The 24403-nt window shown below is 40.2% G+C and overlaps 1 protein-coding gene across 1 annotated transcript in view; it reads right to left on the bottom strand.

The window, feature by feature from the left end:
* LOC145393045 (uncharacterized) overlaps nt 1-14832 on the bottom strand; it is a 37996-nt gene extending 23164 nt beyond the window's left edge. The window contains exons 1-7 of the mRNA XM_080267383.1: nt 14699-14832; nt 10879-11013; nt 10580-10675; nt 8889-9003; nt 7079-7328; nt 5041-5199; nt 1125-1224 (exon numbers count right to left, since the gene is read on the bottom strand). Of these exons, the coding sequence (XP_080123509.1) occupies nt 1125-1224; nt 5041-5199; nt 7079-7328; nt 8889-9003; nt 10580-10603 (648 nt within the window). The 5' untranslated portion in view covers nt 10604-10675; nt 10879-11013; nt 14699-14832. The remainder of the gene's footprint in view (nt 1-1124; nt 1225-5040; nt 5200-7078; nt 7329-8888; nt 9004-10579; nt 10676-10878; nt 11014-14698) is intronic.
* Nucleotides 14833-24403: the final 9571 nt, after the last annotated feature.

Genomic DNA, 24403 nt, shown 5'->3' with positions numbered 1-24403 from the left:
TTTACATTTGCTCTGATCTGCTGTTCATTGCATTTTGTGCATTAAAGACTATTGAAACAACACTGCTATTGCCAAATAACTAAGCAAGTGCAAAATAAATAGTGCGTGTGCAATTTAAAGTGAAGTGATAACTCTTTTGTGTGTGAAATACAGCCTCAATGGGTATGTTTTTGTTTTTTAGATTTTAGGTTTCAGCACTGAATCCTAACAAGAAATTCCTCATGTAACTCTCCACCAATTCCCATAAACATAATTGCTCCTTCTTTTTTCCTCACCAATCTGACAATCCATTCATTAATATAGCTTTATCATACCTCATTTTACCACAAACATGAGAATTCAATCACACACCTCTAAATCCATAAACAAGTAAAACAACTGTCTACTCCGCCTGTGGTATCCCTCTTCCAAATATTGGAAACAAACACTGCATCAGTTGTGCCTTTTTCTGGCTTAAAACCTAACTGCATTTTATTTATATTAACTTTCCCCCTTACTGTGCTCTCAGTGACCCATTCCCTAACCTTTACTGTTTGAGCCATCAGCTTCAACCCTCTGTAACTACCCCTCTCCACTGCATCACCTTTTCATTTAAAGACTACACATTCACAATCATACTCTTAACTAGTTTTCAGGTGTTGTTTCTTCCATTACAACTGCATTCAAATCAGTAACCATTTTTACACATAACTTACCCACAGTCTGGAGCATCTCAGGCACTACTGTACCATATTTCAGACATGGCAGGCACAATCCATCCTTCTGACTGCACTTCTAACTGCTTCCTCTTTAATCTCAGGTCGTGGGCCCTGCACTGGTTCAGCACTACTAAGACGCTCTCAGTCCCAGTTATAGTCTTCATTCAGCACCAGCAAACAACAGTAGTGTTTACACACCACCTTCTCTTTAAATCTTCATTTGCAACAATTAATATTCCTGCATCATTCCAGAACAGACGATCACCTATCACTTGTACCATTCACTCTGCCATTCTGAATATACTGTATCAACCTCTGTTATGGGTGAGACTGGGATGAATGTTAAACACAAATAAACTGGCAACTTCTGATACACCCATTTCACTAAAATGCTTGAGGAATGGAGCAATCCCAGTTCCTGCTTACCTGTGCTTGCAACTTCTCTAGGCGAGCATGGAGTTCTTCATTCTCAGATGTAACAGCCTCTACTCTCACCATCAAATTCTCAAGCTTTGCACCTGAATTCCTGAAGACATAAACGTTGATAAAATAATTTGATCTCTCCTTGAAAACAGTGATAAAAAACAGGGAAGTGAGCACGGAAGTGAAAAAGTTACTGCATGACAGACAGGAGTCTGTGGAGTCACATGGAGAGACAGACTGACAAATAAGGACATAAAGGAGCACTGTGGTGTGGGTGTGGATGTGATAGGAAGCGTTAGGAGGAATACACTCAGGTGGTTTGGCCATGTGGAGAGGATGGAGGGTGAAAGACTGACGAGGAGAGTGTATGTGAGTGAGGTGGAGGTGGGGAGAGGGAGGGGTAGGCCAAGGATGAGATGGAGGGATGGGGTGGAGAGGTATAGGAGAGAGGGGGGTGTGAGTTGGGAGCAGGGCAGTGGAATGGCAGGGTACAGGGCAACATGGAGGCGACGTGTTTGTGGCCACCCCGAACAAGATTGAGGCGTCTGGCAATAGATAGATAGATAGACAGATCTCTTCTTTGAGTTTTTTGCTTAACATACTTGAATAACTTTAGGATTTTTCCTGGATGTCTACAAATCTGGCTTTAAAAATCATCTGTAACATCTTGGGTTGGTAATAATTATTATCATCATCATCATCATGGATGACAGAAAGCATTAGGAGAAATACACCGAGGTGGTTTGGCCATGTGGAGAGGAGGGAGAGCAAGAGACTAACGAGGAGAGTGTATGTGAGTGAGGTGGAGGCCAAGGATGAGATGGAGGGATGGAATGGAGAAGTATATGAATGAGGGAGGTGTGAGCTGGGAGCAGGGCAGTGAAATGGTGGGGGACAGTGTGACATGGAGGCGATATGTTTGTGGGCACTCCTTATGGGACTATGGTGTCTGGCAATAGACAGATACACAAATCATCATCATCTAATCCTGTGTTGTCCCATGAGGAGCGTAGAAGCCCCGGGCTAAGCAAGTTGATCCTGACATTTAAGATGAGAGTGCCCAGCCTCACACATCCCTGAGTGGCATTATGTGAGCAATAAACCTCAATCACCCCTTGGATATAAACTTACACAGGCTCAATCTGATTGGAGAGCCTTAATTACCCACTCAACCACCATGTGCCATAAACTGGATACATGGTTACCATCCACCACAGTACATGGTTTCCTAGTGTACAGGAAATGTTTTGGCTTGTCACTCAATGTAGAGTCACACGTAGACAGAAGGAAGAGGAAATAATGAAGGAAAGAAAGACAGAGGAGGAAGGAAGGAAAGGAGGAAGGAGAGAAAGGCAGAAGAGGCAGGAGGGAAAGAAAGAAGAAGACAGAAACAGGCAGTCACCCGAGAGCAGCACTACATCGAGTGAGTGGATGATGAGTGCTAATGAAGACAAAGGCTACGTTCTGTTTTGGGTTGAGCAATAAAATGTAACAGTATGTTCCTACAACTGTTCAATGTTTACTTGGAGAAGTTAATGAGAGGCAAAGATGAGACATAACAGGGAGTGAAATTCCATGATTGGCAAAAAATAGTCTCTCTTCAAATATGATAAACACATATAATGTTGTGTTGCCACAGGTTTATTACAACCTGTACTGTACAGAAGGAAAGATTTCTGGGCTATTTCAGACTTCTGTGGATATGTAGTATATTAAATGTAAAACAATATCCAACAATGAAATCAGATTAGAGCTGAGCAATAACTATTAAAGGGAAAGATGTAGCTAACTCATGAATACAGAAGCACACTTAATGCCACATATTTGCAAGGGTATTAAAAGCAGAAGTTGACATTATCATCAACATCTTCATCATCATTTGGACCTCCTTTCCCACTCTAGGGCAGGATGAGGAGTAGCAATGTCCAGACAGCCCAAGTTTGCCCAATCCCATGGACCACGCATCCATTCACTCATCATTCAAGCCCCCGGAATTCTGGTTCTATCTGATACACCAAAAACTTTCACCACATTCTGTACCTTCACATAAACGTATCCAATAGAGTCAATCCAGACGCTGTGACATTAAAAAGGGGTGTCAAATCCCTGATCATGTGCTTCTTCTCACAACATTCATCCAGCCAGCTCGATCTCTTGTCAGGTCCCTAGCCTCGCTGACTACCTCTCTTCCTCACACATTCATCCACCACATGCCTCCACCTTCTCCTTGGCCTACCTTGCCTCCTCCCCCCCTTCAACTTCACAAAGATATACCTTTTTCGCCAAATTATTGTTATCCATTCTCTCCACATGATCATTCCATCTACGTACATTCTCTTTGATTCTGGAGTCCAGACTTCCTCACTCTGTGTCTTTCATGAATCACATTATTTGTATCCCATCCACTCTCTGTACTCCACAAAAATTCCTCAGCAGTTCCATCTCCACTGCTCTTACTCTTTTCATTCTCATGCCACACCATTGTCTCACATCCAGATGTTAAAGTTAGCACTAACATTCCTTCATGTATGCCTTGTACAGCTGCAACACTCATGCCTCTGTTTCTTATCAAGGCCTTCATAGCACCAGCTACTTTCCTTTCCTTGTGTCACACTACTTTCTACTTCTTTTGCACATTTTCCTCTTTTCTATCACTGCACCCAACTATCTGAACTCTCTCACCAATTCCAGTCTCCCTCCATTCACTGTAACATCGCATTTGGAGTCACCTTCTTTCTCAATTACCATTGCTTTACTCTTTTCTACATATACTGTACTCTCAAGGCACAACACTCACAGACATCAGCAAAACTCTGGACTAATCTACCAAGTTCTTGTCCGGTATTTGCAAGTAGCACTGCATCATCAGCATACAACAAATTTGAGATATTCCATCCAACACCATTCACTGCCAACGCCATCCCTCTCTCCATTACTCGTGTTTCTACTTCTCTCATCAGCCCATCCATATATATATTGAACAACCATGGGGACATCACACAAACTTGTCACATGTCCACACTGATCCTGAATCATTCACTTAGTTGCCCATTTACCCTTACACATGCCTCACTACCACCATAAAAACTCTTGACAGCATCTAGCAGCTTGTCATCTACACCGTACATGGGCAAAACCTTCCACAACTTTTCTCTGTCTACTTTGTCGTATGCTTTTTCCAGATCTATGAATGCTATAAACACCTTATAGTCCTTCTCACAAGCCTTCTCCACTATCTGTCTCACTGTAAATATTTGATCCACACATCCTCTGCCACTACTAAAACCACCCTGTTCATCACTCACTAGGCCTTCTGATGTATGGATACAAATTTTTCCGATATGCAAGTTACTCTGCAGGAGAATGAGATAGTACAATCTGTGAGAATGTTCATCATTTCACTTTACTTCAATCCCACTGATACCACTTTCAAGGATCCTACAAACAATATTTAACTACCAAAGACAGTATGAATAAAAGCTTTTTGTATCATTCCTGGAAATATAAAACCTGTCTGTCAACAAAACAGTTTCTAACCTAGATGTTATATGAAGAATCTAATAATAAAAGTTTGCCTGGGAGGTGGCGTTAAGGATTCAATGACCTGAATGATAAATGAATCTGTGTGGTCCAGTTCTCTGGGCATCTTGTTAATAGTTTCCTATACTTATGAGTTCCTGCCATTTTCAGTTCCTACCCACCCAATTTATTTCATGAAAAATGAAAATAAGGTTATAATGGTGCAGTGGAGAAATGGAGATGTGAAAATTTTTTAATATCATACCTAAATGACAGAGCCAAGATGTGTTTAGTAGTAATTTTCTACATGCATTATGATGCTCCAAAAATATAACTGCATCAACAATATTATCATGTATTAATTAATGCTTCTTGTTCAATATGGTGATTTAAAACTCACTTAATAGTGGTGTCTCGTTCCAGCAGCAGCTCATCGTATGCCATGAGAACAGCGGAGAGTTTGTGAATGCTGGAGCGGCTGATGTCATGCTCTGAGAGTTTAGTCTCATGCTGTAACGGACGCACTTCCTCTGGCAGTCTTCCATGTTGCAGGTGGTACCTGGTGAACAAACAAGCATCAAAATTTAGTTGTCTAAACCCTTTCACATCGGGTGACGCATCAACGTGCCACTAATAAAATGTCTGCAGCCATTGGGTGGCATGTATACGTGTTCTGGACTTTTTATATTTGCATGCAGGTACTGGGGACCCAATAATGGTTCAGTATCAGGAGGTGGCAAGACTGAAGAGTTACCATCGCCGGAGGACTATTTTATTGTCTATTATTTTCGTCACGTACGATAAGTATGTCAAGGTAAGCAGTACGAGATGTTTTGCGCCATGGCAGCTTACTTGGATCTGATCAAAACCATGTCTGATGACTCAAATTATGTTGTACCAAATAGCATAGGTCTGGCAGAGGTGGAGAGCCAACACCACAGGTTTTGACAGCTCACCACACAGGTAATTATTATTATTATTATTATTTTTTTTTTTATTATTATTATTTTTTAAAGACATCATTTTACTCAGGAAATTATAGTCTATTTTTTGGTGTGGAATATTTCATCAAAACAATATCTTCATATATCTCAAAACCCCATGTGTGGGACATCAAAAAAAAAAAAAAAAAAAAAAAAAAAAAAAAAGTATAAGTTTTAATGATGATTAAAACCTGATAAGATTTTCACCAGTAACTGGTCATTTACCTTACCAAACTCTATACAGGCACTGTACGGATGTTGTTCCTCAACCCCGATTCGTCTGACAGAGTAGACCTGTCAAATGCGGGTATGCAACTGCTCCTCTGGAGCTATTCCACAGGTATCTTACATCGTTAATGTTGTGTCTGCATCCTAGCGTGGCATCGGCTTCCTCACTAAAACAACTTTACACTATTACGCTATCGCTGCACTTGACTGACGCTGTAAGTCCTAATTACCCCACCTAATACAAGGACAAAAACACACAAAGGTGTTCTCATCTGAGAACATCACCTTCCTCCAGTCTCATGAGATCCAACCTTTGCATTTTCTTGCAAAGTCAAGACATTTCCGGCACATGTGTTTGGTCAGAAGTGGTTTCTTGGCTGGCAGGAGTGATGGGAGATTCAGGTCTTGCTGCTGGTGGTGCTGGATGGAGTGGATAGAGACAACTTGTAGGAGCTTGAGAAGATTAAATTTGAAATGTGCAGCCATAATATCAAGAGTTTTAAGCACCTCATGCCTTAGGAGACAGTCTGTAGCCTTCACTGTCTTGCACTGTTGTCCTGAATGACGTTTTCTTGGTGGGAGGCCCAAGGGCACTCTCCTCACTGACCATCTGGTTCATTGGTATTTTTTCTTTGGTAGGGCTGTTCTCCTACTTCCAGGTGACAATACAAGCATTTCCTCTTTAGTTATATCAGTAACACCCACATCTAATCACTACAGTGCACACAATAACATCAAATAAGGGAGGATGTAATACCCATGGGTTCTGGCTAAGAGTGAAATCTGCAAAGGTACACCATAGCTCAGATAATGGGTGACTGAGTTATGCTTAACACAGCATTCGCTTGAAGCAAGCAAGGACAGAAGCCAGATGTCACCACACAGAAATGGAGCCAAGAGTATGGAGTATGTTGCAAATGAAACAAACCGCTCCTAGCCAGTGTATTTTGAGGCAGTGCAGCCAGTTTCTTTGGTGTATTCTGGAAAGCATGACTAAATGTGTGCATGATTAAACTGAAAATAAAAACTAGTATCCAAATTACTGTATGATAATGCTGTTCACAGTTCTTCCAGTTCTGTACGTTATGCCTGGAGCTTACCTCACCTCATCTTTTGGTGGACAAATGGGACAGGAAGATGATAAATGATGAGTACTATAAATATTTTTCCTCTTACTCCCTCAGGAATGGAATATACAGTAAATAAAACAATAATGCACTCTCTTACCTGTTCAACTGCTCATTCAGTCTCTTGAGAATATCTTTAAGGGCACCCACATCCTCTTTCCATTCTTGCGCTTCCTGTTTGAGTCGCTCTACCTGCTTATTGTGTTCAATTCGTTGTTCCTGCAAAGCTTTCTCTAATGATGCCTTGTCTTGTGTCATAACCTTCAACTGCTGGGTCAGAAATTTTACCCTTTTGCTTAAAACTTCAACAGTGCATTCTGCCGGGCTGCTGAGAGGTTGATATGCAGCACCTGGAATAACAGTATAGGCACTGACTTGACTTAACAAATATTAAATTTTTCATTTTTTTTTTTTTTAATTAGGCCAGTCAGCAGCAAAACTGCTACCCTGATAAGATTTTCATTGACCCTGCTGAACAAAACTATTAAGTAAACAGGTATTATGGTACCGTACCGTACAACAAAGAACTGTGCTGTACAGGCCAATTGTAATACAGTATATATATGATGCTGACGCATATACAGTATTTGATTCTACAATTTCAAGATTATAAGAACAGAATCAGAATTTAGATAAGATTCAAACAACATCAAAAAAAAAATACATCATTAAAAAAAAAAAAAAAAATCTAATAGATGCATCAGAAACAGTAAGGACTCTACTTCCATCATCATCATAGAAAACTCATGATATGTCATCTGAGATGTGATCACCAATTTTTATAACACTCTCCACTCAAATAAAATTTAGAACCAATGAGAAATTATATATCCCTGTTTCAGTAAATCAATAACGCAGAACTACTGCTGTCCTTGCACCCTCATACATAACCTTTAAAGCATTTAAACATTTTCCGTCTACTCCATATACTGTCAGCACCTTCCACATTTCTCATCTGTCTATACAATAATATGCTTTCTCCAAATCCACAAAGGGAGTATAAACCTTCTTTCATCTCTCTCTGTATATTTTTCTGTCTAAGAGGGAGTATCTGGTGTACCCCCCCCTCCTGCCCCCTTGATCCTGTCCAACCAATCTCTCTGTTCTCTCCTTAACTCTGTCAACAATCAACCTACCATATAATTTATGAGAAGCTCCATAGAGTATCTCTGAATGTGTCAAATATGATTAAACTAAAAAATAGAAGTTAGATAATGAGGTGCCAGGTGTCCAAAATTCTTTGTGCAGCATTCTATCAAATGCCTTCTTCAAATCCAGGGAGACACAATCTACCCAGCCTTTTCTGTTCTGTATGATATCCACCACTCTGCTGTAGAAATACTCAGCAGGTTTGTAACACATGAAGAGTTGCTGCTGTTGCTTAATCCCGGTCCATCTAATCAAGCAGGCCTGTTGAATGCACATAAGCAACTGTCTCTCTGGGGTTGTCCCATAGGCTTACTACACCACTGACATCTTGTCTGCATCTTTGTGTGATGTGCTGTGCAATACTTCATTATGGGTGTTATGTTGTGTGGGTGTACTCTAAAAGCTGTGCCCATCATCTGTGAATCCATGCAACCTAAATCTAGGCTGGTAGCTGAGGAGGGCTGGGTGATGTTCTGCTCTAAGACAAGCTATATGAACTTGATCATATCTCTTTAACGAACACCTCTAATGGGTGTATGTCAGGATGGAGAGTTTGTAAAATAGTGTTTTGATCAAGGTGTTGTATTGCCCTGTGCATGAAGTGAGTACTGTATGTTGGTGTTTTTTCACTGCTAGTGTGAATGTAAATAACTGATGTATATGGTGTATACTATTTTCAGACTTCAGGGGTGAATAATTACCCACCTCTGCAACAGAAATTACCTCAAATGACTAATTTTAAAATGCTATCATTGACTGACCTTTGTGGTGTGTCTGAGCCATAAGACGAGCAGAGAGCTGATTGTATTCTTGCTGTAGGCTCTCCAAATAGGCTATCACAGTGGCCGTTGGACTGGCCGCATCTGGGTGCTCCTTCTACATGAGTGTGACAGTGCAAATAATTAGGGACTTGAAAAGATTATACAACATTCATACAAGTATCACCAATGCATCTTGCTTAATTCTGAAAAGATTATACAACATTCATACAAGTATCATCAATGCACCTTGCTTAATTTTCAACTGTCTTTTGTACTGAATGCATGGATATCATAAACAACTTCAAGTTAAAGGGCATATATCAGCATGCATTTGACCCCATGTATTGCTGGAAATCTTTCATGTTCAGACAAATAAGATCAACTGAGAATCCCTCCTAAATAACTATCTCTAAATTATATATAAAAACCTTATCAAAGAAAACAGCAATTCTGGAGGCAAGAATTGCTCGAAAATGTCCTGTGTGACCATGGCTTTGAGCACTGTAGTCACCGCTACCATATCAACTCAAGGAGGGTGATTTTTACTTTCCTATATCCACACTTTTAACCACGTGCAGGGAATGCTGTATGTGGACGATATTATTCTTCTCTGTCCTTAATGATATGGTAAGAGATAAACTTTTTAAATTCAGTACATACAAAAGACAGGACTCCGGTTACAGTACTATGTGAAACAGGTAAGCATTCAAGCAAAATGAAATCATGGCAAATAATCATTTTAAGTGAAATAAAAACATAGTATTATATAACATTAATGTTTTAAACAATGACTGCAATGTAGTTACCTAAATGAGCATTCAATACCATCCCCGTAAATGAGGGTGTTACTACACAATAGTTAACTCAAATTTTATCTTACAGCACTAATGATATGACAAATTTGTTTTAAAGCAAATTAAAACCAAGTACAGTGCAGTAGTTGAAATTACTTTTATGCTGCAAGTCTAACAATGCAACAGCAAATTTTTATGCTGCAAGTCTAACAATGTAGCAGCAAATATGCAAAACTTATCTAAACTGTGACAGGGAAAAGTTTGAAAATCCGAACTTAATTAGCCTTCAATAATCTTCCATAAGATCCACCAACATATCACAGCCAAACATCACACTAATACCATCATAATTATCAGCCACACAAATTCCATCGTACCACTCTTCAATAAAGTACCCCTCGTACATTTCTTTCCATCCAGGGAGATGGTTTGGTCCTGCAGCTGACCTCATACAGACTGACAGATACAGATACAGTTGTATCTTAAAAATACCAGGGCCTCGAGATGGACTTGATACTAGATGATATGCATATACAATCTGTGGAATCCTCACTAGCTGGATGTGACATCTGTGCAATCACTACATGTCAAAATTGAAAGGAAAAAATGTGAAGAGAAAGAATTTCATAATCTTTTCCAAACCAAAAAAAAAAAAAAAATGCTATACAGCATAAAGTACTGTACTAAACTACCATGGGCTAAAATGCTACAAAAAATCTTTTAAGCTAATGACCAACAGTGTAGATGGTTGGTATTACTGTCAGGGTGGTAATAAGATGGTGACTATACCATCTGTAGGTACATGGGAGGACTGCAGGGTGTCAAGCAAGAGACTACTTAGTTAACATCTGCACTCCAAAGAAGAAGAGTATGCAGAGCAAATTATCATCCACTTACCGGGCTGTTATGCCTGCCCTCCATGACAGTTATGATGTGTTATCTAGGGTGTGGAGTAAAGTACTTCTTCTTTCTTACTGCCATTGTGTGAAATCCCTGTAAATTAACAAACTGACAGCATGCTAAGGTACTTCTTTTAACTGGCTAATTCTACATTATATTTTAACAATATTCTGTCATTAACTTTAGAATACAAGAAAGCATACATATAATTATCATCATTGCTTTTAGTGAAAAAAATATGGATATTTATGTCTGAATGAACAGAAGCATACACCTCTTCCTGAACAAAAGTTTACCTTTATAAAGATATCTGTACATTTCACAGTCATGTGATATGACTCTACTTAAAGAAGACCACAACTGGAAGTCCATATGCAATCGTCTCACTAAACCCTCCATGTGTGGCACCAGTGGTCTATCATTCTTGGGCCCTGAAATAAAAATACAGTGCTATATATTACCAAGAATATACTGAACTGTGGTTATTTCACCAATTTTTTCTTCAGGTTTTGTTTATGTACAATACTGTACAGTACTTAGTTTAAATCAGTATAGCAAACATATCACAAAAGTCACTGCAACATGAATAATTTAAATAAAAATAATGAGGGCTCAGGTTGTGCATCCTTTCAAAATGAAATTCACATACATTAACTAAGTTCAGTTTCTTTGCCAACTGTCAAATGCCAGTGTATTCCACATACTGAACATGAAAATCATCAGGAGTGTAATTTACAGGTTGGGCTCTTACCATAAGCATACAGTTTGTGTACACTTTCATGAACAAAGGTGGTCCAATTACTGTACTTAAATTTATTAGACTTCCACAATATGTATGGGGACAGGGAGACTGAAGGGGTGAAGGAACAGTGAACCTACAAATAAAGAGACCGGAGTTTTACCAAGATTAAAACCAATGAATGCTAATTACTACCAAAGAATGCCAAGGCTAGGACCAAGTGATGTGCTTTCACTGTTAGGTTTGTGAAGACTTTGATATATAGTACAGTACAGGCACTGTAATTACAGTGGTTCCTAAATGGTGAGCTGCAGAGCAAAGCTCCTTACTTTGGACATGTGACCAAAGGCTTCAGATATCTAATATCTTAAAAATTCACTTCAGTGATTTTACTGTTTTTAAGATATGCAGTAAAACCTTGGTATAATGGACTTCAATAGACCAGAATTAGCTTTTATCAGAATCGAGGAGCTACTGGACTAAATTCTTATATATCGGAAAAAGTCCGATAAAGCCAGAAGAAGTCTGGACTACCTGACCACTTCAGCTATGTTCACCACAATAAGGTAAATAAAAGTAATGTTTATCAGTGTACTGTACAGTATTATTGTATACAGTATATATATTATACCATTTGATTATTGTAGTGAATGTATAATACAGTACAGTACTGCAATGATAGTGAAAACAGTTTAAACACCGTTGGTGTGATCCAGACTATTGTCTGGTATGGTATATTGGAAAAGATCCGGGTTAGCAGGGGGAAGTCCGGATGTTACTTTTATTGGATTGGTTGGGCCCCATTTAGTCTATTTTAATGAGGTTTTACTGTACTTTGCACAGCTACAAAAGAAACAAATGATTTCTCAAACTCATGTATGGAAAGGGTCTGTGTGTAATTAACTGATTTTAAAATTACATTAAAGCTTCTGGCAATAGACATGGAAAATTACATCTGGTATTGAATGTGGTGGCTATGGTTTTTGTTTAAGATTTTTTTTGTCATGGAATATGGATATGTGAATTGCAAAACTGCCTAAGAAAGTGGTCTGTTAGTGACTACTAGCAGCTACCCATTTAAACTGATACACACATTCTGATCACCACATCACAAAGCTTTACACCTGATTCCAGTTGGTTCACCAACCTATACCTGGAAAATGGACATATAACTGAAAATAATGATGACAATGATGATAATGATGATGAATTACAGTAATCAAATATGGAAACTTCTAGGTAAACCAACTCTCTGGCTAATAAAATTTTACTGTAATAAGATATTAAAGCAGCTTTTTTTCTAAAACAATTACTGTATATAAAGAAATAAACAAATAAATAAAAATAAGATTGAAATACAGGTTGTCCCCGCTATAACAAGGAGATGCGTTTGGGAAAGCTCATCATCGAGCTGGGGTACCGGTATCATTAAATGGAGACGTTATAACACAGAAAGTATACGGATGTGTTTGGGAGCCTTGGAATTCCCCCCTCCAACCAAGTCCAAAACCCACTCAATGAGTCCATTAACAAATTTCTGGCTACCCAAACCCCAAAATAGCTTTAAAACAAGCCAAACTAAGCCTAAATGCAATTTATAACTCATCTAAAGCCAAGAATAAAATCTGGAAATCATCAAAAATAAGTCTGGAAAAAGTCAAACTTGGTAAACTACCAACAAATGACAGTGTTCCCCCCAACTATGACTAAAATACATTGATCTAAGTCTAAAAACAGTTTATAAATCAACATAAATACAAACCATAAGTCTAAAATATCATCAAAATCAGTTTTAAAAAAAATAAAGACCATCGGATAACCGGGGAATAGCCATTTTTAGGTGGAGATGGGTGTTTTCTACATTGCTAAGGAACGGTATGGCATAAAGCGGGGTCGTATAACATGTTATACCTGTACTCTTGGTGACATTTTTAATTGCAGAAATATCTAACTTACCAGCATAAACACTGCTTATGAGTAAATATTTCAGTTTGGGGAAGCAATATGTACCATGAATACTTTCAGTGTCACTGTGCCATGGTCATGAAAAGGTTGGGAACCACTGCTGTATAAAACCTGGCTAAGATTTATTTCACATTTCCATTCCATAAATGTCAGGGGTATGGTTGTGAAAGGCAGATCAAAAAAGACCTGGGACAATGTCATACAGCATGACCTCAGGGATAAAAGCCTGAATACTGGAGGCTGCCAGAGATCGAGCACTGTGGAAAACCACCATTTGGTGACCATGGCAGACACATGCAACCATGTCCAAGATTTGCTTCCTTATGTTAAGAGCAGGGATCACACTACTGTATTTTCATGCAGTGACATCTTTACTTCCACACTCACATCCCAATTCTGTAACACTAACCTACCGTACAGTATTTTCAGTGAACTAGCAACCTTTCTTACCTGGTGTACCTTTTCCAGCATTCATCCTCTAAACTTCCATCCTTACAAAAAAAAAATATTGTTTGAGTTTGAATAAATAGGCACTGATAAGGAGAATATCATAAAAAATATGGCACTCTAAGACGGTGGCCATCTGTCCTCGTGTACCACTAGGTGACGACCATCTATGCACAAACACTGCTTTTTAAAACAGTTTTCATCACTTTTACAAGAATAAACACACTGAAACTTGGAAATGCAGTCAGAAAATACTTACAGGATCTCATGAAGTGCTACCATACCAAAATTGGAAAACTGCAAACTAAGATGGTCCAATGTCTCCTTAAGATTAATGCACATTGTTAGAAAACAGGAAATATACCTGATGCTGTGTGTACAAGTCATTGATGTTTTTCAAGCCCACAAGACAATGACTACCATAATGCTATGACACCCCTTCCAGCATTAAGGTGTCTGCCAATTGATCGAGATAGCTTTTTCCCCATGAACTTGGGAGCTAAAGCTTGGTTTAAGGAAAAAAAAAAAAATGGTTCATATTCATTATTATATTTTTCAAAATACTAAGCTAATGCAAAATAAACACATTGCAATTTCATATATGGTAAATAATCTAATTTCTTGAACATGACCATGAACTCTGATTCATATTTTTAACAGTCTTGAATATCTGAACGAGCTGATTCTAAATTTATCCATCGAGATTTGTCCAAATTTTCCAATTCAAACCTTCAGGTTCAATATGCATCCTAGTAACACTAAGCTCTAGTAAACAATGAGACTCCGTTCTGTCACAACAGTACGTGATTTTCTAATGCACAACACACACACAATGTACCAATTATCTCCTTCTTTATTTCGGTCTAAATAAGTGACTTGTTACGTTCACTTTAATCCTTAGCAGACGCCTCGAGTTGTTGATCGCCCTGAAAACACTCGTTTTTCTGCCATTTCGTCTTTCTCACCTGATGCACATGATGAAGCCCTATTCCTGGCTATAGCACACATACACCTGGCTCTCATACGGGTCTAAAGAGCTATCAGTAAACTGCATCAGCTCACATCAACCGGTATCTGCATCCCCATCTTTCGAATGTAAACATCCGAGTGACGTTTGCGAGGCGAGGCCGGTGTTCGCATGATACTTTGTGTTCGCGGCGGCCAACATGCAATCCGGATTCATCTAGTCACATAATTCCTTCAAACGTTTTTTTAATTTGTTATTGCTGGGTTTTTCGGATATTTTATATTGACTTTAATTTGTCATACAAATCGGCATTCTTAGGGGGTGAAAAATTCCCACACGATACCTGAACACACGATTATCATCTCTAATGAGATGGAAATGAAGTACAGCGTTATTTGTCAAGCAAGTAGGGTGGAACAAGTTGGTGCTATAGCAAATACTGTTATCATCTGGCTTTTTCCCATTACTATATCCTTTGCTCCTTATTCCTCGTACCACCTTTCTTCCTTGAGCCTCTATTCTACCTTTTTTTTTTTTTTTTTCTTTCGATTTTTGCACCGAGGTTGCAACCATAAGCAAAAGTTCGCTGACAGATCTCTGCCAGTATTATGTACTCATACCTCCCAAAACAACGAGTATCCTTCCTTGATATAATTATCACATTATAACACCTTGCCTTGCCGCAGCCGATAGAAGACTCAGTGAACTTAAATTCATGGTTGTTCTAAATCATTGTAGTCTGTTTTCACCTAACAGAACTGGGCCACTTCTACAACTTGAACACTAAACTGTGGCTGCAAGACATTCATTTAGTCCTGGTTACGAAACAGGAAGGAATAATAATGAATTAGCACCATTCCGGAAAATGGCTAAGGCATTAAGTAGCAGAGTTGATGCTGATAGTCGGCGTGGATAGTTATGGAACTGGCAGAGTCGATGTTGAAAGACTCGTCGTTGTCATAGTCGGCATCAATAGGGTCGGTGTGTGTGTGTGTGAGACAGACAGACAGACTGACAGAGCGGGAATAGGGTGAGAAAGTGAAGGTTGAAGCCATAGGTTGAACAGCATAGGCGTGGCGAAAGCATAAATCTTTCTCAGTCGAACTCCAAGAACAATGACAAGAAAGTAAGCACGCGACGCTCTCATATTCCTAGCGCTTTATGACGCAGGTGAAAAAAAATGCAAGACGGAGAAAAACGAAAAGGGTAGGAGATGCAAATGAGAGCAAGAAAAACTGACAGGGATTGACTGGAGTGAGTGGGGAGTATGAAAATGAAAATGAAAAGGTAGAGAGAGAGAGAGAGAGAGAGAGAGAAACCAGATAAAGAGAGCACTTTGTAACCGGCAGGAGGGACAAAGGGGCAGGTATAACCCCTTTGAGCTTTACCTGTGCATTGCTCGTGGTGAATGTAAGTACGGTAGGTGCATATTTTAAAAACCTTCTTAAAGGGAGGAGGGAGGACTGTGTGAAGCTTGAGAGCAAAGGCGAGGAGGAACTGCTGGGAAAAAAAAATAATATATCTATCTATCTATCTATATATATATATATACATATATATATATATACTTCATTTATACTACACAATTTTTCATGTCATAAGTTTTCTTCCTCAACCTCCACTACAGTTCGCTTGTTTACTAATTCACATCTCACGGTTCCTTTTTACCATCCACGCCTCCTTCTACCCTCAGACTTCTTCTCACCTCCCTATTCGTGTAAGCTAGGTGACTTTACTATCTAAGCAGGGACAGATTTCCTATTAGGCCCACTAGGCAAAGGTGTAGGGCGCAGTGGTGTGGTTCCAATGAAAGAAAAAAAAAGTGGGGGCACGGTCCATTAACCCTTAGATTTCTTCGCTGTTAACCTTGCCTTATTCACGTAAATTTGTCTCTCTCTCTCTCTCTCTCACACACACACACACACACCACTGCTAGGGCTCCAGGTCAAAGACTGGGGACAGGGTCACCGGAAGAGGGTGAAAATAAAAAGCTATAATGGATGTTGAGGTCCATTATCTCAAATCTACCTATGGAAACTTATATGGCTATTTCTTTCACTCTTATGATTTATCCTGTGTCTGACCTGGGATTCACAAACAAAGATCAATTCCCTCTGGTAACTCAAGGTTAATTTTTGTAGGATGATAGCGACATGGAAAGAATCGGCAATTTTCTCTCCAAGTTACGAGAGGAGCTTTGACGTTAGTTTGTTCGTGCACCTCAACTCTCAACATGTCAGCTGGGGCGTGGATGCGTGATGGTAGACGGGGTTGCAGCTTGAACACGATGGACAGGAGCAAAAAAAAGAAAAAAAGATTAAAAAAAAAAAAAAAAGCTAACGCAGTTTTTCAGTTCATCTCCATCACTCCTTCCCTTTTCCCAAAACCTTTCGTCACTTCTCTCCTTCATAGCTTCTTTCTTCCCTAATCTCTCCACTACTTCTGTGCTGCTACTATTCTTAAATCATTTCTCTTTTCCTCTTCCCCTTTACCTCTGTCCCATCTCTCCATCACCTGCCTCTCACCCTTTCTTGTTTCTTCTTCCAAAAGACTTCCATTACTGTATTTCTATGCATCAGGCCTTCACTTTCCCACGACCCTCTATTGTGTCTCCTATTTTCTCATTTGTCAAAGCCTTTTGCCTACTTTCTTATTTTTCCATTCCTTCCTAATTCCTCCCTCACCTCTTTATCACCCTCACTGGCATTTCTCCAGCCCTTTTATTTTTCCTCCTCACACCCCTACTCACACCTACTACCCTTCCCTCGCCCACACCACTTCCCCCCCCCCACTTTTTTTTCACCAAAAATATACATGTTCCCTACCTCGACTTCTTTAAGACCATCTTTTTATTGTAAGCATATATCAAGCAAAAAGATGTATAATACTGTTGCTCTGTAACTATAAGGAACACCAATGATCATCTATCTGGCTCAGCTGAACAGTGTGAAACCTTGCTTCAGAGTACCTAAAACCTAAAGAATTTTCTGGTTATTGTTCTCGGTCAACGAGATACAATACTTGTGTTTTTAGCTGTACTTTTTGTGACATGTACACATTCTTTATATATTTTATATATCTGGAGGCTCTAAGCACGAAGTTCACATGACAGATCTAGTATTACAGTACATCAGTAGCAACAGCTTACACTGCATTTGTGGTGAAGCACGGAGCTGGCGGATGCAAGTTAAAACGAATAACACTTCTGCTTAATATGAGTGACATAAAAGGCAAAGGCTTTCATAGGCTGGCCGCTGGGAGAGTCCGACAATAACAGTGGAAGGTCAGTGGGGTAAAGAAATACCAGGGATGAATCTCATATGCGCACAGATGATGATTGATGCGGCCATGATTCACGCAGGAAATCGCCGTGCTTGGAGGTCAGAGAGAGAGAGAGAGAGAGAGTGTGTGTGTGTAATTCACCGGGTCGGTCAGGATCACTTGATGGTCGTGATCGTCAGCTTTTACCCTCCCGGAAGGGAGCTGAGAGCTCATATATAGTCCGATCTAAGGGCAAGGCTGTGACCTTCACACACGCACACACCCGTCCCTTTGCTCGAGGGGGACAGTAACCCCCCACTTCGTCAGTGAAACTTTTCGCAACCTGAGCGAGGCGCGAACTCCCGTCCACCAGTTGGCAAGCGGGAACGTTACCACTGCACCAGCGAGTGTGTGTGTGTGTGTGTGTGTGTATGCCTCGACCCTAAAGTTTATTGAACATCATTTGTCCTTTATCAGACAGGCCACAGATGTTTTTTTAATCTCCCTATGTGCTGCTTGTCTTCATCATCCAAACAGCCGAGTATTAAACGCTTATTCTTTGTTCCCCGTCATTCCTGTCACTCTTGTTCGTTCATATGCTTAGTTTTTCATCCTTCGCTTGCCTCTTATCCACTTTAATTCACAAATTTTCTTATTTTTTCATCATTATCTCCGCCAGCGAAGTTGGGAGGAGGTTGCGTATTGACCCTTGTTTGTCTTTTTGTTTGTCCACAAGATATCTTTAAATTTTATTGGTGGATTTCAATGAACTTGTTAATATGTGGGTCATGGGACAAAGGAGGAGTTGATTAAATGTTGATGGTAATCTGAATTGTGTGGTATAGGCTTTGGAGGAGGTATGCGCTCTGTTAGTGCTCTCTACTTGAATTCTCTTGCATACCGTTCACTCTTATTCACTCATTTTCTTTGTTCTTCATCATTCCCTTGCCTCTTACTCGCATATCTTCATTGTTTCCATCAACCATTACACTCATAAGGTAAAGAAATTTCACAAATACCTCTGAATATTTTTGTTGGCTATTTTTCAAATTAATATTATCTCAAGTTTAACTGTGATTTATGTGACATTGGTGTGCGTTTAAGTAAAATTATAAACAAGCAATATTACATTCACAGCCTCAAGAAATTTCACAAATACCTCCGCAGCAGTGTAAACAATGACTCACCCATCAGTCTGGTGCCGCTCACTTGTTTTGAGGTTACGCACGCCCTCCATCGGCGGTGAGGAAACTCCACTTTTCGCCACTCCTATAACACCCCACCACACACGTGTATTTTTAGCTAAGGTATTGCTTAAGCTGCATTACGTTAATTTGAAGGTAGTTAGATTGTATAAAACAAGAAATTATTAGTCTGTGTAATAACAGATGGAGGGATAGTGTGAAGAGGTATATATATACGAGAGAGAGGGGAGGGTGTAAGCTGGGGGGAGGACATCGAAATGGCAGGGGACATGGAGACATGGAGGCGATTTTTTGTGGCCACTCCATTCGGGATTATGGCGTCTGGGTATAGATAAATAGATTAACAGTAACAACAAAAATAACACATTCAGTACAAGGACGTTTTATTACATTTTTCTCTTCTTGCCACGAGACTTGTTTTCAGAGGGTCTCAAGCTGCAGGTGTTAGATACAGTTTTAGTTATTCCCCTCACCACTACACTAAAATAAAATGATATTTAAAAAAAAAAAAAGCCTGGTGTTAACTTATACTGTAACGCAAAAGGTATCATCGTACTGAAGAGACCAAAGTAGGTTTGCACAAAAGCTGAAATTCTAAACGAGTCCTTCTGTTCAAAGTCATGCTATCACTCAAATATATTTTTAGCATTAGCATTGCTCAAGTTGCATTAAATCAATAGGTCAGGGTGGGTAATGCTGGGATGCATTAAAGTAACTGAGAATTGTAAACGATACCTGCTGTTTGGAATCGCGCTACCTATAATCTAAAACCAGTACCGCTAAAGCTACATTATATTTATCTGAAGTAAGTCAGGCTGGGTAGTGTAAGAAATGATCCACTCTTCGATTAGGGGGAGATTTCTTAGCAGCAAGAAAATCGTCTGGGGTTTGGCAAAGGTGTACGAATTAAAGGAAGCCCAGCCTGCTTAGTGTACCGTCCTCCACCTCTCAGCTCAGTCGGAAAGCTCATACGGTAGGTACGGTACCCCGGGATGTCCCATTTTGGCATTTATGAACTATGGAAAAGCCAGCCCCGGCGTGCTTAAAGGGCACCGATAAGCTAATATCACGGCACAGAACACACATAATTTAACACCATCGTCGGTCAAGCCATGTTAAACTGATCACATTTATTGAAATAGTGTTAAAAAGGAGAAAATGAGATTGACATACGGTACCAGGCTGGGATATTGGAGTCATGTGTCATCCAGTGTGAGTTCACGGGTGGGCAGGAGTAAGTGGGATTGGTGGCTTGGACAGACATTTTGAGAGAGAGAGAGAGAGAGAGAGAGAGAGAGAGAGTTAGTTTTGTGTCCGTGTGTGAGATAAAGGGTTGTTGTGGTGTAGCGTACTAAATTATATGTGTTTAAGATCTGCAAATGTGTGTGTGTGTGTGTGTGTGTGTGTGTGTGTGTGTGTGTGTGTGTGTGTGTGCCAGTGCGTGCGTGTGTGTACAGATCTATTTTTGAGGCTAATATTGATGCCAGGTCCGGACGATATATATGCAAAAATTATAAAAGAAACCAAAGAAGAATTATGTCAGCCACTTTTAACGTTATTTAATGACTCTTTAAGTTCAGGAGAAGTTCCAGAGGCGTGGAAAACCGCAAACGTAGTGCCCATCTTTAAAAAGGGTGATAAATCAGCTGCGTCGAATTATCGTCCGATAAGTCTAACGTCAATAGTAGGAAAAATGTTAGAGTCAATTTTGGCAAATAAGATTAGAGAACACTTAGAAAGATTTAATCTTATAAACGAAAGTCAGCACGGATTCAGGCAAGGACGATCCTGCCTCACAAATTTGTTGTCATTCTACTCGGAGGTCTATGAGGCAGTAGATAGCGATAAAGCTTACGATGTTATTTATCTGGACTTTAGTAAAGCTTTTGATAGAGTCCCACACGAAAGGTTAGTTAGAAAGGTTCGAGCACACGGTATAGACGGCGATATCTTAAAATGGATAGAATCCTGGCTGAAAGGACGAAAGCAGAGAGTATTAATAAATGGAACTAAGTCGGACTGGGGATTAGTAACTAGCGGTGTACCACAGGGTTCAGTACTCGGTCCCTTATTATTTATCATATATATAAATGATCTAGACTTAGGAGTCAATAGCAGAATCAGCAAATTTGCCGACGATACAAAAATAGGGCGTATCATTAACTCGACTGACGATTGCCATTACTTACAAAAGACCTCGATACATTGTCCAAATGGTCTAAAACTTGGCAAATGGAATTTAACGTTGAAAAATGTAAAGTACTTAACGTGGGCAAGACCATTGGAGATACTAAATACAGCTTAGATAACAAAGAAATTAGCAAATCGGAATGCGAGAGAGATCTAGGAGTTATGATTAGTAACGACCTTAAACCTAGGCAACAGTGCATTAATGCGAGAAATAAAGCAAATAGGGTCCTAGGATTTATTTCGAGAAGCGTGAGCAATAGATCATCTAAAGTAATACTGAAACTTTATCTAGCATTAGTAAGGCCACATTTAGACTACGCAGTACAATTTTGGTGTCCTTACTATAGAATGGATATTAATTCGTTAGAAAATGTACAGAGAAGAATGACTAAAATGATACATGACGTCCGGAACCTGTCATATGAAGACAGACTGAAAAGACTAAATCTGCATTCGCTAGAGAGGCGTAGAGTAAGGGGAGACTTAATTGAGGTTTTTAAGTGGATGAATGGTATAAATAAGGGAGATATTAGCAAGGTACTTAAAGTGAGCATACAGGATAGAACTAGAAATAATGGTTTCAAACTAGAAAAATTCCGTTTCAGAAAGGAAATAGGTAGAAATTGGTTTGGTAATAGAGTAGTAGACGAATGGAATAAGCTACCTAGTAAAGTAGTTGCTGCCTCTTCCATTGAGAGTTTCAAGCATAGGCTAGATAAGCATATGACAAATAAGGGGTGGATATAGAATAAAGAAAATCTTATAACCAATACTAATTCAAAAAAAAATTTTCTTTTCAGGTTACACTATGATAGTCTCTATTCTCCTTTCACACTTTCCTGTAAAATGTCCACGCCAGTTTTTCTATACGGCGTGGTGTTCTTTCTGACTTTTTCCTGCCGGCTTCGGCTGGAGGGTTTGGAGGGCGGGGGAGAGCCTTCTTCTTTGCTATCCTTATCTCATTCTAGTAGTTCAGTTACTCTTCTAGGAGCTGCCTAGCATGGGCCAACCGGCCTACTGCAGTTATCCTCTCTTCTTATGTTCTTATGTTAAGGCAAGATCATCTATTATCTCTCACTTCATCTCTCGCTCCTGACTCACCCTCTGTCAATGGTACTGAAACCTGCAATCTCGGTGTTGTGGGAGGTTTGTGGGGGGTGAGGAGGGAGGAAGGAAGAGGAGAAAAGAAAGGAGAGAAGGGAGGGGGAAAGGGGAGGAGGGAGGGAGTGAAGGGAAGGAGGGGGGGAGGGATGGGAGATATGTGGTTGAAGGGGGGAGGGGAAAGCCAAGGGGGAATTGGTTGGGAGGGGAGGAGGAGGTATGAGTGAAGGAGGGAAAGAGGGATAGGAAGGAGGGGGCAGGAGAGGAGGGGAAAGAGAGGAGGGGCAGTGGTTAGACTGGGAACGTGTGGCCTGGAGAACAAACAAACACACACACACACACACACACACACACACACACACACACACACACAGGGAACAAAAGAACACTACCCTCTCAAATTAACATCATATAACCTACAATAAACAGCTGTACAGCGTAGATTTATTTTCTATATCGCCATTGTATATCTCAGGACAAAAACTCCTCTTCCTTGTAACTACTTTATTAGACACACACACACACACACACACACACACACACACAATGTGGGTGGCGGCCGACATTTACTGCTGTTGGTGTATGAGGGTGGGGGAGGTGTGGAGAGGGAGTGAGTTGGATAGGGGTTTGAGGGGAGTGTGTATGCGGGTGGGAGTGTGTGATAGTGGGGGAGGTCTTGGTGTGGGTATTGGTGGGAGTAAATGGGTGTGGATGTATGGGAGGAATGGGTGTTTGTGGGCGTGCGATGGCGTGGGGATAGATGGTGAGGGCGGGTGGGGGTGGAGGTGAGGATGGCGATGATGTGGGTGTTTTGGAAGTGTATGATGTGATGTAGATTTGTGTGTGTGTGTGTGTGTGTGTGTGTGTGTGTGTGTGTGTGTGTGTGTGTGTGTGTGTGTGTGGTGAAGGTGTGTGGGTTGGGTGAGGTGGGAGGGTGGGGGTGTGATTGCCTCAAGCCTCTCTGACGAAATTTCCGGCATCTCACCCCCTCAAATAACTCAGACCCTCCTGTGTCTTATATCTGAATCTTTCTCGTTTTTATGTGCTTCCTCTTTAGGGTGTGAGTTAAATGTCGATGTTAAAACTGCTGTACTTATAAAATGCCAGATATGAAATGTTTCCAGACAGTTCCCGTGAATTATAAAAGCGAAATCAGCAGTCATCGAAGCGCCTGTGTGTGTCTTGTTGTAATATATCATCATTATTATCACCATCGTCATCGTCGTCAGCATAATCGTCGTCTTTTACAGCATCATCATCATCATCATCATTGTTATAAATGGGATGGGCAGAATCACAGCATCCTCTGCACGCCACGCATTTGAAGCTCATGTTTATTCACCTTTATTGCACGCAGTCCCCTGGATCTTACATTACTGAGAGGGTCGTGATATGATTCTCCTTTGACATAAACTCAGTATTATTCGACATATTCGTTTGTAATCCTTCCTTTTCGTGAGGTATAAAAACGAATCCGCCCAAGCATTATGTTTAGTGATGGATGATGCAGAAATAACAAGCAAAAAGATGAAGATATGCAGATGAACCCAGTAAATTATACGCATGAAGAGAGATCTGAAAGGGTAGCTCGTGCGGCCTCATGTGTCTACCCATGGATTAAATGTGTGTGTGTGTGTATATGTGTGTGTGTGTGTGTGTGTGTGTGTGTGTGTGTGTGAGAGAGAGAGAGAGAGAGAGAGAGAGAGAGAGAGAGAACGTCACGGTTCACGTTTTTCTCCAAGACAAGTTTAGGATTTTTCATCATGGTAGGATTTTTGAGGAATGGCCTAACGAACCATCCCGGCCCAAGAACGTCGGCTGGGGCGTTTTTATGAGGGCAGGAAGGGAGGTGAGGCTCATGTACTGCTGATATTTGGCCAGGTGGGGCCCGGAGTCTCTCCCCTGGAGAGCTTTGTAAAGCCCTGTAGAACCTTGGAACCTACACC

The sequence above is a fragment of the Coenobita brevimanus genome, chromosome 23 (assembly GCF_032717465.1).
Source record: "Coenobita brevimanus isolate Jiangsu-jjx chromosome 23, ASM3271746v2, whole genome shotgun sequence".
In the NCBI taxonomy this organism is placed as follows: Eukaryota; Metazoa; Arthropoda; class Malacostraca; order Decapoda; family Coenobitidae; genus Coenobita; species Coenobita brevimanus.
The sequence above is the reverse complement of the archived record's forward strand: the minus strand, read 5'-3'. Positions and strand labels throughout refer to the sequence as shown.